General features: G+C 37.5%; 1 protein-coding gene across 4 annotated transcripts in view; it reads right to left on the bottom strand.

Annotated features, from left to right (window-relative positions):
• The window catches only part of TNRC6B (trinucleotide repeat containing adaptor 6B), a 118,552-nt gene that overhangs the window by 80,783 nt on the left and 14,035 nt on the right, over nucleotides 1-23,734 (bottom strand). For 3 of the 4 annotated variants that reach the window (XM_030960595.1, XM_030960591.1, XM_030960594.1), the window contains exons 3-4: nucleotides 20,565-20,663; nucleotides 2,668-2,735 (exon numbers count right to left, since the gene is read on the bottom strand). In XM_030960595.1, coding sequence (XP_030816455.1) covers nucleotides 2,668-2,735; nucleotides 20,565-20,618 — 122 coding nt within the window. In that variant the 5' untranslated portion in view covers nucleotides 20,619-20,663. The remainder of the gene's footprint in view (nucleotides 1-2,667; nucleotides 2,736-20,564; nucleotides 20,664-23,734) is intronic. The other variant, XM_030960592.1, reaches the window with a different exon arrangement.

Genomic DNA, 23,734 nt, shown 5'->3' with positions numbered 1-23,734 from the left:
TGGCAGACAACTCTGGAACTCTGGTGCAAGTTCACTCCCATGCTGAAACCATATCTTCTGAACACTTCCTCAGTAATCTCGGCGCAGAGCTACCCAGATCAGGCTGCTAATGAAAGGCAATTAAATTACAATGGCCAACTTTCCTGAAAAGTAAATTAGAAGCAGTCAAAGAAAAAACCATTCCATCTGCAGAGCTATAGAGGCAGTAAATTCTACTAAGTCTAATGACAGCTGAAGAGGAAGGAAGCATCTTCAGTGGATCAGCTATTTCTGTAGAGAACATTTGAATTAGAGACTCTACATTCAAACTTAGACTCTACCTTTCACTAACAAGTTCCAATTTTATTTCAAACCAACTAGGAGGACAACAGTAGACATGGGTACATCAAATTACAGAATCACTGGAGATGGATGGGATCTCTGAGACCATCAATCCCATGCCTTTGCTCAAAGCATGGTTAACTAGAACAGGCTGAAGCAGAATAAGGGTTGTGCTCAGCTGAGTTTTCAGTCACTTAAAGGGCTATGAAGGCACAACTTTTCTGGGCAACATCTTCTAAAGGTCTGACCATGTTTAACAGTAAAAAAAAGGAAAATTTTTTCCCTTGTGTTTGAGTGGAATTTCCTGTATTTCAGTTTATGCCAATGGCTTCTTGCCTCTCCACCAGGCACCACTGTGAAGAATTTAGTTCTTTGTTAGTCTCCTCATCAGATACCGATACACATGGATAGTAATATCCTCCCCAAGTTTTCTTATCTCAAGGCTAAACTGCCACAGCTTTCTCTGCTTTTCCTCTGTTAGATGCTCCAGAGTTCCTCTCTGTCCTCTTTCAAAAACCCAGTCCAGTATGTTGATGTCCAGCTAATCCTCACTGCAAGTAAGTAATAATACAAAGAAGTAATTTCAGATTTTTTTCTTCTCTCTCTTATGACAAGAGGTAAACTCTATCAAGGCAGACAATTTTGTTAGCTGAAAATTTGATACTGTGGGTAGAGAAAGATTCAAGTGATTGATTTAAATTTAAGAGCAATACCCACAATTGAATTTTGCTGGCATTACGCTAGTATTAGTTGCATAAAACAACTACCTTCAACTCTTTGTTGCATTACTAGAATTGCACCTTTAGACTTCAATCAAAATATTATTAAGAATGATACTCCTTCAGCAGAATCTGTATGACAAGGTTCCAGATGCCACCTGAGCACAAATTTATTAGTTAAAAATTAAAAATACCGCCTATCACTGATCTCATGTTCTTTAATAACCAGAGATTTCAAGAAGAGAGATAACTTTTCAAGCCACTTGAAAAGCTCCAGTTAAAAATCAGATCAACTCCAAAGTAATTCTAGTTTCCACTTGCACTTAAAATGAGACACCTAACAAACACAAGGCTATGGCAAATCCAACACAACATCCCTCATATTACTCACTATAATAATGTATTTCACTATTAGATATATAAAGAAACAATTCAGGAGAGCAGAAATCTAACTCCTACTTTTTAATTCTGCTCAATTTTTTCTTCTGGAACTTTCTGAAAGTTTCTACTTCAACAACTTTGGTATCTCTTGGTACCACAGTAAGTTGCTCAGTCTGAATAGATAGAAATAATAACAATTACTTTGAGAAGTTTGGCTCATGTCCATGATGGAAAGAATGTGCACATTCAGCATTAGAACCCCGCTGACCTCAACTTGCCTACCTCAGAAATGGTTTCTCACTGTCTCAGATGCAGCGCACTTACAGTTGCCAGCTTATCTAGGAGGCAAAGTAGACCTTCACCCCAAGTCACATCCCAGCCTTTCTGCAACAAGTATAGTAAGATCAACAAGAAATTCTCATGAGGAGACATCCAGTTAGGCTTAGGAAGAAAAGAGTTCAGTGATCTAGATTTTCCAAAGACCATCCTTCTGTTTGCTCCAAATGACAGGAAAAGAAAAAAAAACTTAATTACGGTATGAAAACTGAATTACCATTGCATTAACTAATGAAAAGAATATGGAATACAGCCATCACTAAAGTACTTCTAGGATAAGGCTCTGTTCTTCCTATCTGAACAAAAACCCGGGGAGAAAGTCCAACCACTTTGGATTTCAGTTTGAAATCATATGAAAAAAGCCTTTTCCTAACAGAAATCAGTAATTTTTTTCTCTAATCAAGCTGCTTTCCCTAAAGCTCTGTGTACCAGCATCTTATATTGTTCATCCTCAAAAGAGTGTTTTGTTTGTAATTTTTGATCCTTTATTAAAATGCATTCTAAAGAAATAAGGCTCAAAGAGGACCAATCTGCCATATGCACATCAAAAGGAAGGCCCTGGTTCTTTCATATGCCACATTATTTCAGAGAAGAGCAGCTGTATAAAAACTTCATGTACAAACTCACTACAGAAGTGCCAAGCTTCCAGAATGATTATCCATTTTACAACTATTTCTGATTCATGTGTTGAAATTGCAATGCATATTTCTATGCTTTTACATTTAAGGCAAATCAACATCCTGCCTCTTTTTTTTTTCAGCCACCATCCACTATTTTATATATATGTGGATATTTGAGGAACCAAAAGGGTGAGCACCAAGCAACCAACCAATGCTCCCAGCACGCTTAAAGAGAGTGCTTCACACCATTTACTACGGTAAGGCCCTTTTTAAATAAACGTGTGACTCACTGTTTGTTTTCTTCACCAGGAGGTGGAGTCTTGCCATGCCCCTCCATTACAAAATCCTCATGTTCCATCTGCAAAGGCAAGCATTGCAGGTCAGAAATCGGTGGAGCAAAACGCACATCACCTAAAGTGGCCCTTTTCATATGCATCAACTCCAAACAGCCACTTTACCACAGTGGCTGGTCCAGAACAGATCATGTAGTTTCTTAGCAACATATGTACATCTCCAACCCCATTGCTATGGTATCATTTCAAAACACAAATTTCAGAAAAATCTTGCAAGGGAAAAAGAATGGTTTAATGGCTATAGCAGAATACTATCAGTCAAGGTACATAGGTTTTAAGCTCTGCTCTGTTAAGGGCTTCCCTTGTCATTCTAAGTATTATTTCTACCACTTCTTCCCTACATATAAAGCAGGAATTAAAAAAAGGTTTATCAACATGTCTAGAAAAAAAAATTTAGAAGAAACCTATTAAGCACAGAAAGAAATTGCTGCAAAAGCAGAGTACTTCTTGTGAAAAATAACTTTTCTTTGAAAGAAGACTTTAACTGCACATGAAGCTTAGTTAGCAGGGTAAAAAAGAGGCCTAAGGAAACCTCAAATAAATGCTGTTCCAATGACAACATAAGGTAGGCATTTCCTTTGGCTCTCTTGTTAGAAGATTCCAAGGGCAGTAAGGAAGTCTTATGTTTAATTGTTTGCTTTTAAAATATCAGTTTTAGCATAGATTTTCAGTAATTTCTTTGGAGAGAAAGAAGAATTACATTATATTTGCTCATTCATTAATTATGCACACTTCTTTTAATCACTTAATTCAGCCAGAAGTTCTTGCACAGGTAGCAAAAACATTCTTCTCTTTATATAAAAATTCAGCACATGCAATTAGTATTTTTTATAAACATCCAGATACAGTTAGCAACGCTCTACTTCATGTGAAGCCAGCAAACAGGTCCCACTGCAAGAGTCAATAAGGCACACAACAAAGAACTGAATCATAATCACACACAAATCCATGCCACTACATTGAGCTGGAAAGAGGAGAGAAGCACTATTCAGTCAGTTAAAATAACACAGCTTAGCCAGTCTTTGAAGGGGCACAACCCCCCCAAACCAAATCAAAATCCATCAGCCACTTCCCCTTGTGCCTCTGCCCTCCCCCCAAGAGTCAAGTTTACTCATTTGTACATTGATACTTTTGTCAGGTTAAAAATACTTTCAAAACCCTGAAATCTGCATATTGACATCTAACAAGGATACAAGAAATTATTATTATTATTTGACTGCCCAGGCACAGCCCTAAGCAAAACTATGAACAAAGTGACAAAGTGGGGAGCTGTAAAGTGCCAATGACATCCATAAGACAGTCAATCAAATATGTGTAAATTCATATTTGTAAACATGTACCCCCATATCTCCCAGTCCAAATAGTATTTTCATATAAAAGCAATGTTTGAAAACAAGAAAAATTTTATTTACAGTTATTAAATAACTTGGACTTTTATCCATGTATTCCCACCATATTAGATACACAAATCTATTTGTACTTCAGTCCATACCTGATTCACAAGAGCTCTAACAGCTGGACTCACACCTGTCTAGCTAAAGAGAAAGACATCCATTCCACTTAATTCTGTTGTTCAAAATGCTGAAACACCAAGTGTGTCAATGGATAAAACAGTTACAGATTTGTGACCACACTGCAAAACAGCGTGGTTCTGTAAGCGAGAGTAAATGTTTAAGAATTACTCTTACACAGGAGGTGTTTTAGCCTGTTGCTGGTATGAGAAAAGTACAATTCACAGAAATGGTAAGCAAGGGAACAGTCTGTGGCCAGTACTGGGAAGATGAAATGCAGCCTTTGGGACTAAAGAGGCACTTCATACAGCATATTTAGTGCTAAACTAACAAGATTCCCATATAAAACATAAATTCAATATAATGAAGCTGTAGAAAAGGAGGAATCATTAAAAAAAAAGAAAAGGAAGTGTAAAAGGCAATGATTTTAAATCCACCAAAAATGTAAGAATGGGAAATTACTTTATTAGATGATAATCAGGAAATTAGAGAACTGGAACATCTTGTAGACCACTACCAGAACAAGTCAATCACTGAACTACTGCTGAAAGAACTGCTGCTTTATTATGAATTTTATATGAAGAACACTAGGGACTTCTCAGTTCCAGCATGCTTATCTATCAAAGTTTCATTTCAAAGAGAAGTGGGCAAATAATGACAAATAATAAAGGACCTGAGCTAAGAACAAGATTGTTGGTCCAGGCACAATCTCTTAAAACAACTAGAGAACCCCATCTGCTTTAACAAATGTTAAATCAGTTTGCTGTACTTCAGACAGTAGACAGAAGTACCTGAAATTACTAAAATATGCATCATTAAACAACTGTAGAAGATACTGCACAATGCCACAGACACTCACAAGAAGTTCACAGAAAAAATTAATCACTGAATGAGGAAGTACTGAGGAAGACAGAAACCATACAATATACAAAATAAAGATTAACTGGTAGGGTTTCATTGATAAATAAAGCCAATAATAAAATGCATCAACACACTAAAAAAGTCATGAAAAGGTCAAGGAATTGACTATTAGTCAACTGGAAAATATCTCTTTGATAATGGATAAAGAACTAGACCTATAGGAAACATTTGGCTGGCCAGGCTCAGAGGACAAAGTGCTGTATGCTGCCTGAGGATGGTATCAAGTGAAGCGCTGCAGGAGTCTAGGACAAGTCCATTAAATATCTTTGCCAATGCCTTGCAGGGCCAGTAAGGTATATTGTAGCCAGAATTTTAAGATAAACTTTAATGGGGGTGAAGAGGATCAATCAACAAGTCTAAAGACAGGGCTGCCATTCAGAAGGACCTAGACAGCCTGGAGGAGTGGTCCCTTCAGGATTTGTATGAATTCAGACAGGACAAACACAAAACACTTGCACCTGAGAGGCCCTGGCAACAATCCAGGCTGATGAGTGGCTGGGGAGCAGTTCCATGGAAAAGGTCTTGGCACAAAGCAAGCTGACCATGTGCCAGCAGTGAGCCTTGTCAGGAAAGGTCACCAGCATCCCAGGCTTTATTATTAAGAAGAGCCTTGCCAGTAGATGAGGGAACTGATTGCCACCTCTGCTCACAGCTTATTATTCCAGACATAGTCTAATGCCCCTCCTTCTGGGCTCCCACAATACAAGAAGTACACCCAGAACGTGGACACAGAAGCCACCAAGATGCTCAAGGAGCCAGAGCATTTGTCCTGTGAGTAAAGGCAGAGGGAGCTGGGCTGATTCAGCCTGAAGAAGAGATGGCTTTGGGCAGAGCTTCAAGTGTCTGTACCTACAAGGAGGTCAGCAAGCACTCAGGCTCACCACAGGGGTACCTGTGACAGGACAAGAAGCAGTGAGACCATGCTAAAAGTAGGGAAGTCCAGAATGGACACACGGTAACTTATTTTCACCATGAGGACAGTGAAGGACTGCAACAGATAGCCTAGAGTAGTTTTGCAGTCTCCTTGCTTCAAGTTTTTCATGGACTGACTAGGTAAAATCCCTCACAACAGGGTCTGACCTCACAGGTGACCCTGCTTTGAGCAGGAGGTCAGACTAAAGACCTTGGAAGGTCCCTCTGAACCTGAATTTCCCAGCAATCTTAGGAACACAGAACAGATTCAGTTTAATATTGAGAGATAACATCCATGAGAAAAACCCCTACTGAATTCCCAACCCAGGAAGAACTTGTACTTCGATCTGGAAAAGTCTAAGAAAAATATCTTTAAAAAGTTGCATAATCAAAAAAATGCCAACAAAATAAAACAACCACCAAGAAAAAATAAGTTATGCTGAAGAAAGAAACACTGAAAAGTCTGCAGCAGAACTATAGTATGCCCTCTTTTAGAATAGTGTCCATGAGTAGAGACAATGAAGACTCAAACCCCCTCCACAACACTCCAAAAACATGAGAGCTCAGAGTAGAGAACAGCGTATGAAACGGGGAGATTTCATATAAATAAATCCAACAGTTGGCCTGCAAATCTTCCTCAATGCAAGACAATACAGCACTGAGGCATACACAAAAAAGCAGCATGACAGTATTGTAAGAAACATCACTCCTCTGCTATTACGATGTAAATGAAACCCAACTCGCTCTCTAAAGAGCACCTGTAAGAGGATATACAGAGAAAATGTACTAGGCAGACAAAAAATTAGTTCTTGAATAAACAAATTGCAACACTGAACTTCACAAGTCTTTGCAGGTTTTATGGTTTATGTACCTATAGGTACAAAGATTTATCTGTGTATTAGAGGATTAGAAACAATAGCAGTATAAGCTTTTCTGTTTCTAGCAATGACATTACTTTTACAAAGTGAAAGGAGAAGTTATTTATAAAGATAATGCAACAGGCATGATCCAGTGCAGCAATTTCTGCCTTCCTCTATTTGCAGAACCTCGATTCTAACTTTCTTTTGTTTGCCTGCATATGTTAAACAATTTGATGATCAGTGATCGCTGTTTTTCACTTGTAATTCTGCAGGTTTTAAAATTTTTGCTAGAAAGCGATACACAGCTTATTTAATGGTCTAAAATTTCTAGAATAAGCTCATAAAGTAATACCCATTTACATCTTCCTGCAACATTTAAAAGTCACTTTATTGGGTAGTAAATCTTAATTTAAAGATACATATCTGACAAAGAGCCTTCTGAAAACAATTTATGAGCAAGTAAAATTCCAATAAAATTCAAAAAGCATTGCTTACATATTCATAAAGTTTGTTCTTAGGCCCAGCTATCTATTAATTAAAGATTAAAAAAATACTTCAAAATTAAAATGCTTAGGTCTTCTTTTCCCACTGACAGTAATGACATCACACTGCAGAAGGAACGAGAATGTGGTATTTCAAGGTTTTGATTAAATGACTATCTGAGGATGAACTAAAGAGAAGAACAGCACATAAGAGCCACAGTTAGCTGAGAATACTCTTCTTTTTCTCCTCCACCCACAGTTCTTATACAACTCCTATGCACATTTCTTCCCCACAAGTCTCTCAGTTTCCCTTCATTCTGTCATCACCCTATCCTCTCCAGCACACTTTGAGTCTTTTTTTAAAGAAAACTGGAGCCCAGAGCTCTTGTTAAGTTCCAGCCATCCACAGCATCCAGCAGCCTCACCAGCTCTGGCTCCCTGCAGCATTTGGAAAAGGTGCTGCTTTCTAAGCCTCGAGTCTCTCTTGACTCACAGCACACACGGGAAACACAGTTGTCCTCAATATGTAGATAAAGAATGGAAGGTGGAGCTAAGACAGAGCTCCTGGATCTCTTGTATTGCTCCCAAGGAAAGAAGAAAAGGTGGAATGGCAGAGGATCTGAAACACTTCAGCTTCTCTTAAGAGGACTGCAGAGGGAGCCATTGATTCCAAGAGCAGGGATCAAAGGAAGCACACTCCACACCTGTTTCTCCTGGCAAGCAATGGAGAAAGATTCAAGATTCTGGCAGCTGGAAGCAGGAACCAGAAATAGACCCTGAAACAGCAGGGGAGGAATTCAACAGAAAACTTTTTTTTTTTAAAGGATCTGCCAGTTGTTGAACTCTGTATTTTTTTATTTCAAAGCCTTTTTCTCTAAATATCCAGGTACTTCTGAATATCCAAATTTCAACACAAATTAATATATTGAGTGTTCTAAATAATAAAAGACAATCTATTTCAGAAAGTCTATTCAGTATTAGACACTCAATACTTAACTTTTAGAAAATTAAATTTATCATGAGCTTCAATGTAATAAACCATTATATTTTTCTGTCCAGAAGTGCAACACCTGTTACTACAGTTTCATACTACTCTTTCTAAAAATATCTTCAATGAGACCCTAATGGATTTGATTAATGAGTAAACCTTATCTCCTAGATAAAGTCAGCAACACTCTAAAGGGTCAGAAAGTTTCAAGGGCAAAAGCTTCATCTTTCCTGAATCCCCATTCCTAACATTTTCCTAACAAGATTCAACTCTTGCATTAGCTATCCTAGCCCACCAAAGATGAACTGAGCTTAAGAGAAACCAAGCATTTTCTCAGGGAAAAAAAAATACATTTGTGAGAAATCCTTTATTATGAAAGCTATCCATTTTAAACAGTCTTCTTGTCTTCACCAGTACAAAGAAATGTACTAATGCAACTCCATCAGAGAGCTGCTATCCCCACCTTTTCCTATTCATTCCACAGTTCCTTTTCAAAGCCAGTTTATTTCCTATTTAAAAACCAAAACAAGCACCCCCTCCCCCCAACAAACAAAAAACCCGCAACCAACCAACTAACCAAACCAACAATTAAAAAACCCAATCAAACAATAAAAAAAAAAACCCAAAAGGACTTGAGCCAGTTAGGAGATGAAGACTTCAAATTTTTCACTGACTAGTCTGTCAAGCAGACACAACAAAGCTTTATCTGGCACATGACCAGACACTCTGGTGGGCACCAGCCAAGGTCAAATGCCGCTTTCCGCAGGTTGCGGCCGTCTACCTCCCGTGCTTTTAGTGAAGTGATTTTCACACAGCCTACCCCAGGCCCAGCTTAAGAGGGACAAATCCGATGTTTTGTCACAACTTCTGCTTTAACACCAACGTCCCTCCCAATCATCAGCAGCACCCACACTACTGTAAACAGGCCATCAGCACTTATTTTGTCTCAGTAACAGTTGTTTTAAGGAGAGTTGCACAACGCAGTCCTCGAAATCCAAGCAATTAGTCACTAGTCACTACTGCTAACAGTGGTGGAAGCTGTGATATAAAAAAAGAAATCTCAGGGACCATTTGAGGTTTGACAGAAATGTAATCACTACTAGAAATGAAAGGAAAGCTGAGTCACCTCTTTGCCTGGCTTCATTATAAGCACTTTGGACAAACTGCATTGGGGAAAATTTTACTCACTAGGAACAGATTAATTAAATTTTTAATTTAACTTCTTTTAATAAAAATGCAATTTAGCTGCTAACACTTTAATAATTTTTTAGGAACAAATTAGTGTTGAGCTACCATTTCAAAATACACATAGAATAGCGCAAATTGTTTAGCAAAATTAGTCTCAAAATGTCCTTCTTAGATTAAATCTTAAATTCAGTACACAACTGGAAGCATTAAAAAAACCCTTAGAATTTGTGATTTAAACTTAAAAAAAAAAAAAAAGAAAAAACAGCTCCTAAAATGAGAAAGCACCACGTATTTTTCTGAATCACACAGAGGAAAGTCTTAAAGACAAGGTATGCATGAAATAGTGGCTGAATTTTTCATCTCTTTCAGGACTTTGTTGTTTTGTGCACCATTGTGTAACTAAATTTTCACTTGAACCTACTTCTACCTTTTTTTTTCCTCCATTTTGCCAAAGCATAGTCTTGATATATAAAAATCACAGCTAATCAGTATTTCCTTGAAGCTTTCCAGCAGCATCTAGATGGAGCATTTCAATATTATTACCATCACACAGTCCTGACTGGTTTTCTGTTAGTTACAGGAGACGTGAAAACTTACTAACATAATCCCTCTGTTAAATCACACTTCACATTCAGTACTCTCTGCTAATCATTTTGAATGCTAACACACTCAGACCACAGTATTACATTCAAAAGTTACTAATCTGCTACTGGTATTTGTTATATGCAGCTTAATGGTACTTTAACACCTGGCTTACTGAAACATGACATTAACTAGAAGAAATGCCAACATGTTAACAGACATAATCATTAAAACATGCATCATCCACATAGAACAGCAGGACAGGTTGTCAGTGGGAACTCAGTTCATCATTAACCTATGGAGCTCAGAATATGTAATTTATACTACAGCTAAACAAGCACAAAAGCTGCAGCAGTGGTTAAAGACCAGAAGTTTTGCTTTTAGTTTCAGCTGTCGCCAAATAGTCACTAAGTAATTGCAGAAATAACCTATGGCTCACTTTCTATGTAATATTTAAGCTATTTGTTAACTAATATTCTGTGAAATACCCAGCAGCTTAGGATGAGTTCCCTGCTAAGCTTAAGCAGTTTTATAAATACCATGAAAACAACAGTCACACTTTGGAAATGCTAAAAAGGTTGGGATCCCAGCCACGTTTCATATTGTACAAATACAAAAGTTTACTTAATAAAAAATGTATTCTTTTTTAATGTATCACTAAGCTGCTTAGTATTTAAAATACAATAGCTAAGTATTTAAAATACAATGTGTGTGTGTGTGTGTGTGTGTGTGTATATGAAATATCTATCTTGCTCTGAAAGCAATTTAAACCACCTAGCTGTTTGCAGCAAGACACAGTTCTACCTTATGTCAACCACGGAAGATGTTAAAGTCACTCAAGTCATCGTATGACAGGATATCCAGAAATACCATCTGAAAACTCCAATTCTGAAGCTGCCAAGGCAGCTTTGAATAATAATTCAACCATCTCAGACACAAAAAATGAATAAAGTGTTCTGAATTTAAGCAAAAGTGCTTTTCTTTTCCTGCTCCACTCTTGATGATCCATTTTTTAGTGTGTTGCATCCATACACTTCATCCATTTTGTAGTGTGTTCTGCATGTACACAGTATGGATGGAGCCCAGGAAAATATGAATTTAGTCAGACAAAAAAATTCCCCGATTTTATTTAATTAACCTTTTATATTATTCTTCAGCTAAAGAGCAAAAGCATTTCACAAGCCATGAATTCTTGCTAACTTCAGCTACCTTTTACACTTACATAAGAAAATTTTTACACTTTCCATTTAGGGGACACATCTGACCCAAAAGCCCTTGAACAGTTCACCCCCACCAGGACTTTCAGAAGCCACTCTCACCCAGTGCAACCCAGTGACTCCATTTAGGCAACTCATTTTACAGTCAATTTCCTATTATGGTGCAGACACGGATGAACAAGTTATAGCAGTTTAAGCTGACATCTGTAAGTGGCTGATATTCTGATACACACATTGTTAACCACCCTGACACACAGGAGAGAAAAGATATTAACTTTCTCCCACTTGGATTTGGAAGTCCAGATGATGCATTGCCACAAAAGGACAACAGGCATGAACTGTTAAAAGAATTTTCAAAGGCTTAAAAAAGCAGGTGATAATCAGAATTACAGAAAACTAAATTATACTTTTGCACTACACATTTAGTCACCTTCACTGCCACAAATACTGTTTGCAGCTGTTTGTTAGGAATGACTGAAAGTGACATCAGCCAGGCATACACAAATTGGTGCTAAAGTTATTCTGACTTAAGGCCAGACAGGGAAGCAACAGAAAGAAGAACTTTCTTTTCTGTGTTCACAGAAATCTGTTGCGTGGATTCTAAACACACAGAAACTAACAGTGGCCCAGAAAGTTCCTCAACAGCTGGAGGCTGAGAACAAATCTGTTATATGTATATATTAACCCTGCCTTAGGTCTGTATTAGGCATCCACTTTTGTCAAAAAGGAAAAGGAATACAGGCTATCCACACCCACAGCACACAGCTGCTTTTCAGTTTCTCCAGTTACCAGAATGCAAATTCAAACTTATTTTAGTCATAGGGGAGCCACTGACACTGCTGCTTGCTTATAAAATTTTTCCAAATTTATCCAGATTATTAGAAAGATTAGCTATCTGACAGACCACTAAACCATTAATATAGCCACTCATCTCTGGAAGCAGAGCCTGGGCTTTTTTACAACTTGCCCTCAAAAATCCCCAACAACCTTTAGATGCCATGGGAATATGTTATTTCTCTGGGAATGTGGGAATGTCTCTATTTCATGTGGAAATTGTATCTGTTGAAACCAACCAACACGATTTCAAAGTACCTCTAAATATTTCTTAACCGAATTCCACACTACTGTGTCTGTAGACAGCTACCACACTCTCCCCTCTTATGATACACCCTCTTGCCTACTGCTCAAATGCTTCAGTGACTTCAAACAAGTGCCAGGAAACGCTGACATGTTTTCAATGTTGCTTTTACCCTTCAGGGGAACTGATATCACACAATATGTTTTTGCAGAATTCCAGTGTCCTTAGTTGTCCACTCACCTTCTTATGTACCCAAATGCTGAAAACCATCACTACTATTTTTTACTACTACCATCACAAGAATAACAACCCACACTCTTCCCATCAAACCTCTCATGTACTTCTTCCACACCCAATGAATGAAAAAAGATTTCTGAGGAAGTGAAAAAAATTCATACCCATCTAGTTCACAAATGAAAAGGAAATAGTCCCTTTAGGGTTATGCAAATGTACAGTCTTGCAAATGCACAAAGTAAAGACCAATGAATTTTACACCTTTCAATGATTCAGCCAAACTAACATTCTACAAATTATTTCTAAAGTAAATTTAAGGTTTTTAAAGTAGGACAGAGTAAGCTGTAATGTCCCTGGCTCAAATTTCTCTCCAAGTACCTATCCCCCCTCAAGTCTGCCATAAGACAGGCAAATTGAAAACACTCATCAATATTTCCACATCTGTAAGACTTTATATGAAGTTACCAATTATAAAGAACCTGTCACAATTCACACGGACTACAACCACTGCCAGCAATTCTCTAAAGCCAATACCAACTGGAAAGAGATCAAAAGGCAGTATTCTGAAAAGGCAGGAAGCCCTCCAATTGTGTGCCAGTGGTACACCTGCATGAGAAGAGATGCTTTGTAAGCAAAGCCATAAATCAATTTCCCTGACTGTCATTCACATTATAGTGGGACTATACCACATAAGCTCTCAAATGCAGAACCATTTTTTCAATCTTTAAGCAAATATCAGCTTTTTTGTCTGCTTTGCAAACTATTATAAACTGCTGTAAACAACTGAAGAAGAGATGCTATTGGTTGAGAAAAAACTAATGAGAAAATATTTATGAAAAAGAAAGAATCTTTAAAAGAATGGAAAAGACGAGTTTTTAAACTGAATGCTTTCTTAAGACTGAAGGGTTTTTTTCTTTGGAAATGAGACACACACCTGTTCACTGCAGTGACATGCCATGCCAGTACACTTCCTCCACATGAACTGTACATATGAAAAGACTGGATCAAAGAACACATGGTGACAGTTCTTACAGATCTCCAAGTCACCTTGGCACATGATGGTATTTTCCGAGAGAAAGAAAATACATCATTGTGTTAACCTTCTCTTTTGTGATTCAAAAGCACTTCAGGGTATTTTGAGATTAGAAAACAGAGAGTCATCTTTCAGTTCAGCATCTATATTTTAGCAGTCTTCACTATGGATAAGTAGGTTTCAAATGAGCAATCCATCTTGCCTCTGTAGAAAACAGTACACCCAACTGGCAGAATCCTGAACTAGATCCTGAATTTCTTTTAAAATGTCCAAGCACCTATGCTAACAGCATTCTTTGACAATAGTTCAAGTAGTATTGTGTAATTCCATGTTCTTTTTTGCAAAGTCCTCAACAATTTTACCTTATTTATAACTGCTTCTTTTATAGTGAACCCTGGTAACATACTGTGCACTGGTTTTGGCTGGGATTGAGCTACATTTCTAGATAGTAGCTGGTAGAGGACTGTGTTTTGGATTTGTGCTGGAAGCAGTGCTGATAACACAGGGATGTTTCTGTTACTGCTGAGCAGGGTTCACAGCATCAAGGCCTCTTCTGTTTCTCACAGCACCCCACCAGTGAGCAGGCCAGGGGTGCACAAGAAGCCAGAGGGGACAGAGCCAGGACAAATTACCACAACTGTCCAAAGGGATACTCCACACTACATGGCATCATGCTCAGCATGAAAATCGAGTGAGTGAGGGCGTGTGTGGATGTTGGCTGGGGCTAACATTGCTCAGAGACTGGCTGGGCATCCACTTTTTGGCAGCAAGCAATTCTTTTCCTTTTGCATCATTTGTTCTTTCACAGGCTTTATTTTCCTCTCCTCTTAGTTATTGGTTTGGGTTTTTTCCCCCCCAGATTATTATCTCAATCCACATATTTTCTGACTTTTACCCTTGCAGTTCTACCGCTCCATCTCACTGTAGGGGCAGGAGAGGATGAGAAGCACTGTTGTGCTTAATTGCCAAATAGGGTTAGACCCCATACCATAATTATAGCTCTTTGTTACAATGCCTTGACATTTTGAAATTTGAAGTTATAAACTCACAAGCAGGTTTGCCTGGGTTTTCTTCCCCGTGTAGAGTGTCCAAGCATGTAGTGTTTTGTAGGAAAGTATTTTAGGTTCTTTTTCTGGCCACAGTGTTGAAGTTCCACAGGGAAACTAACCCAAGATTTCTGCTTCCCTTAATGAACTACGTTAATTTATACTTAAAACAAGAGGACTATGTCATAACACTTCTACAAGCTTTTATAACATGTAATTAAAAAGAATTTTAAGTAAATTAATTCTTTACTGAGAGGTTAATGGATTTTTATTTCAATACATGATATGCAAATATTTTGGGTTTGAAATTATTCTCCTCAAGAGCTGTAGCTTTTTCAGGTTAACTAAATGAAGCTAGCAGAGCATGGAGATGACATCAGTTTCTGCTGTGAAAAATTCTTTGTCCTCCTAGTTCTTAAGCTGCTACATTTTGGGAGAAGCATAAGTTACCTTGTTATATAGAATACCTCTCTACTTTTCAAAGACTATACAAGATACTTCATGCAAAGACTCCAGGAAATTAGTATAGTTGTAAGTCAGCTTTACAAAGACTAGCTGCTCCTACAATTCATGTTCCAGAAAAATAATGGAAATATACCCTGTGTATCAGGGCACAGAAATGCTGGAAGCTCCACAAGTAACTCAGTAGCAGACATGAAAAATGAAATAACTAAATAAAAACCCCAAAGCTCACTGTCACAGATCCAATGGAGAAGCAACAGCCATGTGAGTAAACCATAACCTACTCAGAACTGTCAGGTACTCACAAGAAAGTACACTGAGGTTGAAAGCTCACCTCTCATAACAAGCCAAAATTTTCCAAGAGTGCAGGGAACCATCATCTGAAAGCACGCTGTACCAGGCCAGTACTAGACTGGAAAACATATTTTTTATAATTACACTCATAAAGTGTAATTGTAATGTTTATTTCATTACTGTATGGGCCTGAATGTTTTAAATTATTTAGTGTCATCTGAATTGAAACCCAGTTCTGTATCATTGAGGAGGATTGTAAGCCCCAGAGACACAGGCATCAAGGTTTTGGATGCTATAAGTTTAATTACTTAACTAAGGGGTTTTTTTCATTATATTAATTCTAAATCCCACAAAATGAAAGCATCAGCCTAACTTTTGTCATCATTATGCAACATTCACACTAGGAACTCAGCATACCTTACCCATAAATGCATTTAGTGGAACATTCCTGCTTTTAGGAAAGAGAACTCCACACAACACTGCCTCGTGAATAAGATTCTGTTTATAAATATAAAACCACCTAACTTAACATAGGCTTGTGGTCCTTTATTCTCAACATGTATGAAGTAAAGGCAAGTGTTTAGATACTTGAGTCACATACTTTTAAAACTTTTTATCATCTCTGTGTGAATGCTTCAGGATAGAAAAATAAAAACAACAAAAACCAAACACCACAACAAAATATAGCCAGCACCAACAGAGTTCTGAAGAGAGATTTAAAGAGAAGGCAAGTGCTAGCTCACAATTAGACACCAAGAGGCAAGAAAAGCAAGAATTAACCAGGTTGAGAATAGGCAGTTTTCAATAATGTAAGGGAAAGATTCACATTGACAGATATGACCAGTGTAGCAACTTGAAATAAAATAAGGATTAACAGGTGGCCTCAAGACAGCTTGTAAGTGGCGCTGGACAGTGAGACTGAAAAACAAGACAAGCCTCAGTGTCTGTGCCACTGGTTTTGAAAGAGCCAAAGTATGAAAAAGTAGCCTAATTCCTGGCCTATCATTTCAGTTCAATAATTATTTCTATAAATACTGATGAAAACTTTGAATAAAATTACATTTACTTAACACCATACAATACAGAATCTTTCCCCTTTTCCTGTTCTTATTAGGAATTAAGGTGTTATTAGACATCCTGTGCAGTCATATTTTTAATCAAAATTTTGTGTACCTAGACTTTTAGTATACAAAACATTAAAATGGCAGAACTATATATTTTTCCTCCTTTCCTTTCTACAACACTGAAGCAAAACCACAATTCATCAATACCTTTCTATAAATTACTTCAGTCAAAGTCCCTCACTCCCTCTGAATTCATAGGCTTGAAGGAACAGCTAGGAGAGCGAGAAATTCTACATTTAACGTGAGCATTTTAATTGCATTTTTTGATAAAGAAGTTTCCTGCATAAGCTCAAAACTCCTGCCAACATTGAAAGAAATCTAAAAGTGCTTCAAATCAGGCATAAAATTTTAGCTTCCTCCTGCAATATTTTACAGCAAAGGAACAACTAAGAAATGAAGTTTAAGCATTGCCTGTGCAGTAATCCTTAACTGATGGATCAACCAGTTGAAATCAGTCACAAAAAAGAAGTTCAGTACTTGTTGATATTGTCAGGGTACCAAGGTTGCTAATGGAAAAAGCCTAGCAACTGTTTTTAGCTAATTAGCTACCACAAAATATAATTAAAAAGAAAAATCATAATCCAAATAATAGTAATGGGTATAGGATTCCAAGCAGAAACACTGGTTTTCTTTTCCTCTTGCTGCAATGGAGAGGTAGCAGAAGATTTCACTTTGGTATCAGGGAACCAGAATGACCCAGTGCTTCCCGCCTCCCACTAGCAGCTCCAACAAACGTGACTGGAGAGAACACCATGAGGGTCTTGCTTGGATTCTCAGTTCTGAAGAGATCAGTCCTGCAAAATTCCCTTGACTGTACCCCCCTGGTGAGCCTTTGCCACCTCACGGTGGTATTCAAAGCTTGGACTCCGTGATCTTGGAGGTCTCTTCCAACTTTAACAATTCCAGGATTCTTTTTCTTTTTTTTCTTTTTTTTTTGAAAGGAAGAAAAGAGACCCTGAAAAGCCAGAAACCAGACAGTCCAAAGTGAAAGGATACTTCACTGTATAATACAGTGCAGTCATTGGGATAAAAGACTGGATATTATTATCAATTAAGACTTCCGCATCTGCCAAAACTAATTTAATTTTTAAACCCATATGCTCATTTGAAATAACTGACTTCTGCACAGGTTGCTTCCTCTCTGTATAGCACCAACATTAGGTAATTATTGGAATCAAGAGCATACTATTGACAGGTGCCAGCTGTCTTTACCATGTTGAGGCCATTTTAAAGAAAGTGTATGCAAAATTGAGAACATGAGCACAACTCAACGACCACAATATTAAAAAAATTCAGTTACTAATTAAAATGTATACATGAACAACAGTGGTAGAAATAAACACTAAAGTGGGAACTGAGTCCATTGATAACTGTCCTTAAACTTAATTTCCAATGAGTTGCTACTGAGTTTGCCACTCATTTCAAGAGCTGACTTTACAAGTGTCTCACCAAGTTATTAGGAGTCAAGCAAGAAGATCATTATTCATGATGTCTGACTGCAGGATTAAAATTTTCTGATCATACCTTACATAGTGTTAATTAGTTTGAAGGCCATAAATATTCAGGCTTTAAAGTTACTTGCTCAGCTCTACATAAGGCATAATATCATTTTTTCTTCAAAACCAGAGGAAATCTCCTCTTATATTCAAGTCTTGACCAGGATGTTTTAAAATAATATACAGTCTAGGATGCCAGAAAATCTGAGAGAGTTATAGAACCAAACCAGTTCACAAGCATACAGCATGACATATCATTTGTTTTCCACTCTATCATAGAATCCTCATGTAAAACTTTTTAGGTTATTTTCAGGCTGGTACAACACAAATATTAATTCTTGCAGTATCCAAATCTTTATATCCTGATATTCATGGTATCTCCACAGAAGATGATTTTGCTCTCATCTCTTTCAGAATACTTCATTCAAGTATACCTCATGTCTCCTGCCTGAAGAAGCTGGGAGTGGGTGGGGAGGGATGGGGAAATAACCTGACTAAAGGAAAAAATGGAACTACATTACTGAATATCTAAAAAGGTATTTCATAGGAAATGTATCTTTATAAAAATAGATTATTAGATCATGTAAACATTTGTAAATTAAGGGAATCATTTCAATGATACTAGACAACATAGTGAAATATAATTTGCCTAAAATTTTCTAGGACAAACCTTCAACTATTATAGATACAAAACTCTACTGAGAAAAGGAAAGAGAATAATCATTTACAGATTGAAGAACCACTGAAAAACATACTTCAGTGAATAGTCCTGTACATCATAGAATGCAGAGAAGGACTAGATGCAGTCATGACTTTTTTGCTTAATATTCACTGATCCTATATAGTAATTTATTAATAAGACTAAATACCAGATGCACAATTCCTGATCTCCCACAACGACAATTGTTTCAAAGCAATACTTCATACACATCTAGGTATTTGAAGTCAGTATAAAGAATTTGGTTTTAAATTTAAGCTCATTCAATTTTTGGAGCAGATATACAATATTTCACCATTATATCCAGAATCAAGTATGCCAAAGAAAAGCATATCCTTCATTGGAGGAAAAGACAGTCACTTCCATCTACTTCCTGCCACACAGGCAAAAAAAAAAAAGAAAGCTGTGTATCCATAAATATACACACAGGCACCTGTTTGTATACACATCAATGCCTGTTCACACACACAGCAAAGACCCTCTCTGTGTGGTGAAAAGAAGGCACCAATAACTGTGCTCAAATCAGTAATTAATTGCACCATGATGTCTCCTCTCTCATGTTGATTCCCCACTGAAACCTGTAATCACATCCTTGTCAAAAGATGCATTAGCAGCCTGGACTGCTGCAAGTACATCCACTGATATGTTCTCATTTTTCAGCTCCTAATCTAGAGCCAACCTTCCTTCAAAGCTATTTAAAATTAACACAACTCCTGAAGTACATACAGCATAATTGCCAAGTCCTTTCTCTAATAATTACTTACTAACTTACTTCCTAACTTGGTGCTTACAGCTAAAAAATGTTTTTACTTATACCCTAAAACAGTGAAAGCATCTCTCCAAAGGTCTACCTAGGAAACAGATTTTAACTTTAGTCTTCTAGTTTTTAATTTCTCAGTCTCCCTCTTACACAAAGCTACAAGCAAACTAACAATGATTCAGGTTTTTGTGAAATGTAGGGAGCATGTTTTAAACACAGATCAATTGCAATGTTGACACTAACTCACTGAGCAGTCAGGACTATAAACTATATTTATAAACCTTCAGAAGAGTATGCCAGTGACTGTGTCATTATGAAAACCAAAGTAATTCACACCTTAACATTTGCATCTTCAGGAAGAAGGCAAAAAGCAGGACACAGCATTGTGCTCAACACAACACTTCACACTCTCCTTCCCAACAAGGTATGCTGAGACTCAGAGGTGCCTTCAAAAGCAACACACAATTCAGTCTCACAGAACATGCTGGCAAGTACAAGGAAACAAGAAGCAGTACACCTTCAGTATAGGTCAGTCAGTAATCCACAGACACCAACACCTGCACCTAAGGGCCCCCATGTCTAATTCCTTAAGTTAGTTCAGAGAGTGGGTGGGTAGGAAAGAAAGTCCTTCCAGGTATTACAAATTAACTACTATCAGGGTTAGTATCTTTTTACAAGTCTTCTCTTTCCTTCCTGAAGTGCTTGAAAACACATGTTCCAATCCTTAGTGGGTAGCAAAACCCAGTCTTTCTAAAGGTTTTTCAAAGTTGAATTTTTTAAGCATCTCCATGACAATAAATAATAAGCATCTACATGAAATTTCTTATTAAAAATACCACCACCAGTCAAAGTTCACTCTATGTACCCCCACCCCACCCCCCTTTCAGCCAAACAAGCTTTTCTTCTTCCAAAACACAGTGGCATTTACCTCACTGACCTTGGGACTGCCTTCCTCCAGTATTTCTCCCTCATCAGTTTGCATGGGAACAGGATCTGTGCAAAGCTCTGCAGAAATGCAAAATACTGCCTAAAAGATAAACAAAAAAGATATATTTTTAAAACAATTCTTTTTCTGCCTTTAACAAAGTTTTGTGAGATTGCAGTGTACATAAACTACAATTCTAGGCTATGACCTTTAATGCTGCCATTCTGCATATATTTGCTGAAATTACATTTTAACAAATGAGAACTGCTATTCAGAATAAGACAAAACTACTCAACGATCACACAGACCAGAGCCAAGCAATTCTTTCTTACTAGGAAATAGCTTTTGTGCAAATACAAGCTTTAAAGACACAGCTTAAAGACAATCTAAAGGTTATTAGTTTGAAAAATTGTCAAGACTTCCAGTGATTTATCAGTACCTCTGAAGTCTTACTTTCAGGATTTTTTCCTTGACTTCATTTTAAGAATAAACACATTCTAGAATCTAAATGGTTCAGGGAACAGATAAAGTCATTCACCTTCAGGTTGGCATTTCCAATTTAACCCAGGTCAACAGATCCCAGTGTCTCCAATATTCAACACTGCTACGTAATCTGTTTTCAAGTTTGTTTGACAGTGTCAGTGCAGTTCCAACTGAACATAATCTGCACCCCAAATTCTATTCTTCAAATTGCAAAGTAACTTACAGAAGGATGCAACACAATTAGGGAGACTTTGGTGTTTAAGATTAGAATGTCTTCTACTCCACAGGATGAGGCATCTTTCAGGGATAATGGATCAAATTAATCAATTTAAGAGATCAAATGCACCAGCATAAATTCAGCAGGAATCTTTCACACTTAAAATGCAAGACATAAACCATAACCAGATCTCTAACATTCCAGGTATATGGAAAGTAAAGGCTCACACTGAGTACACTGAATTAAGAATTCTCTTAAAGCCAAGAGTTGTTGGCCTTTAACAGTTGTCCCTCACAAGATTATTTAACTCTTCAACTGCACCAGCATTTAACATCCATTTCAAGTCTCTCTACTTCTGCACCTCAGCTACAGAACTGCTGTCACCTTCACAGCAGCAATTCCAAGCCTGGAAACTGACAACAGAAAGCTTCTAAATGATGCACCTCCTTCACTTCATTATTAATGTCTGTTCAGAGTGTAAGGCTGTCTGCACTCCAACCTCCTCTGTTATGCTGCACATAGGTAAAACAACATCTGCCATGGTTGACTCAAGGAGTGAAGAACAAGTTCTACACACATTAAGGGCCTGGAGCTACAAAATGTTACATACAACTTAAAAAATCTTACAACCAACAAGCTGTTACATTCAGTAATGTCATACACTCTAGTGCAAGGCACAAGAGTTGTAAAGACTTAGAGCATAGTAATTTCCTTTTCTGGGAAAAGAAGAATGAGGAGAAAAGCAAACTCTTACCAAATTCTCACTTAAACATTCTGCCTTCAGCACATAATCAAAAAGCAGAGGTATCAAATGCTAAGCATTTGACATCTATGCCAAGATCCTCCTGCCTAGAACAAATGTTTCTAGCTTTTTGCTCTGCACCAAGAGTGGAGGAGGCCAGGCTGGGCAGTCCCTGTCCATGGTACTTCTTTGCCATGCTCAGTTTCTGAAACCCACTCCAGAACTTTCAGAGCTGGGAGTTTTGGAGCATGATTTTGCAGTATCAGAGTCAAGTAATTGGGAAGCTCCTCAGATTTTTGTTAGACAGACAGTCTGATGTCTAACAGCCAAAACAGCTTTGGCCAGAAGGATTCCTGTGGCACTTACCTGGTCTCAAAGTCAGAGAAACAAGCAAGAATGAACTTGAGCTACAGAAGCATTAAAAAAAGCTTACATATAAAACAAGATCAGAAAGGTCAGACCAAGAGCACTGCAAGGGGAAGTCACTTTTCATTCAGAATGCTGGAAGAACTCAAACATAAGCCTTTGAAAAACTGACATGTTTTATCTTCTGAGATCCCTAACTACCAGAGGAATTGGCAGTATTTGACTCCAGTTTTTATACAGTACTCCTGGAAGAAGACAAAAAGACTACCAACCAGTGCATCTCAAAGGAGGAAAGAAAAGGTCAGTAGAACTAGGAATTTTTAAAAAATGGAAAGGCTATAAGAACAAAGAAAAGCAAGCTCTTCCACAGACAACAGATTAAATACACTGGACCTATCCAGAACTCAGAGATTAAGGTAGGAAATTGAATGAATAAACTCTTTTCCTTCTCCATTGTATTTTCTTTTTTATAATTTCTATTTTGTCTCTTAATTTATCCCATAATTAATGTTTTATTTGCTTTAACATTTAAAAAAACCATATAACATATAATATTATGTCATACAATACTTATTTAGAGTGAACTCACTCACAAGGGATGGTAAAAAAGTAGAAGTTCTAAAAGACTCAGTAATTTACTAGAAAACTTCACAAGGGAAAAAGAAAATCTACCAAAAAAATTTTTAGCTGGTGCAGGAAGATCAAAAGCTACAGACTACAAAAGGTGTTGCAAGAGGAAGTTTTGCTGAACACTGTCCTTTTGTTGTTTGGTTATGTTTTTTCTATACTTCATTGCATTTGCTTCTGGGTTCTTTCAGGAGACCAAACATCCTCCAACAAACTATGAGCCCAATTCAATAATTTTTATGTTCTTTTGCATACATGAATCATTGATTCCTTTAGCCACTGGCACAAGAATGCTGCACTGCAAGTTTATTTATTGCCAAAAGGTGGCATTTCAAGATTTCTGAATCCATGGGACACTACCTCTGTGGCAGACTTTTGCAGCAGTCATTTACAGCTGAGGGTGACTTCTTAGCCCAGAGAGACAGCTTTTTGCCAGCACATGAAGAAATAACATAATTATTCCATGTTACAGACATCCCCTCTGCAGCTCACCAGCTTCTGAGCAGAGTCCTGAAGGTGACACACAGGGTCATTTATTTTATACATGGAGGAAGGATGGGAAGTAAGAATTTGTACTAGCATCCTGTAGGATCAGAAAAATGCCAAAAGCCTAAAGGCATTTGTTTACTTATATTCAATACTTAATGTGATATGTCAAGTTCCCAGGTGATAAAAAGAAAGTTTATAGACAGCCCATTTAGATTTTCAGATCCAACACCTATCAAGAAAGTCATTCCT

The sequence above is a fragment of the Camarhynchus parvulus genome, chromosome 1A (genome assembly GCF_901933205.1).
Source record: "Camarhynchus parvulus chromosome 1A, STF_HiC, whole genome shotgun sequence".
Taxonomy (NCBI): domain Eukaryota; kingdom Metazoa; phylum Chordata; class Aves; order Passeriformes; family Thraupidae; genus Camarhynchus; species Camarhynchus parvulus.
The sequence above is the reverse complement of the archived record's forward strand: the minus strand, read 5'-3'. Positions and strand labels throughout refer to the sequence as shown.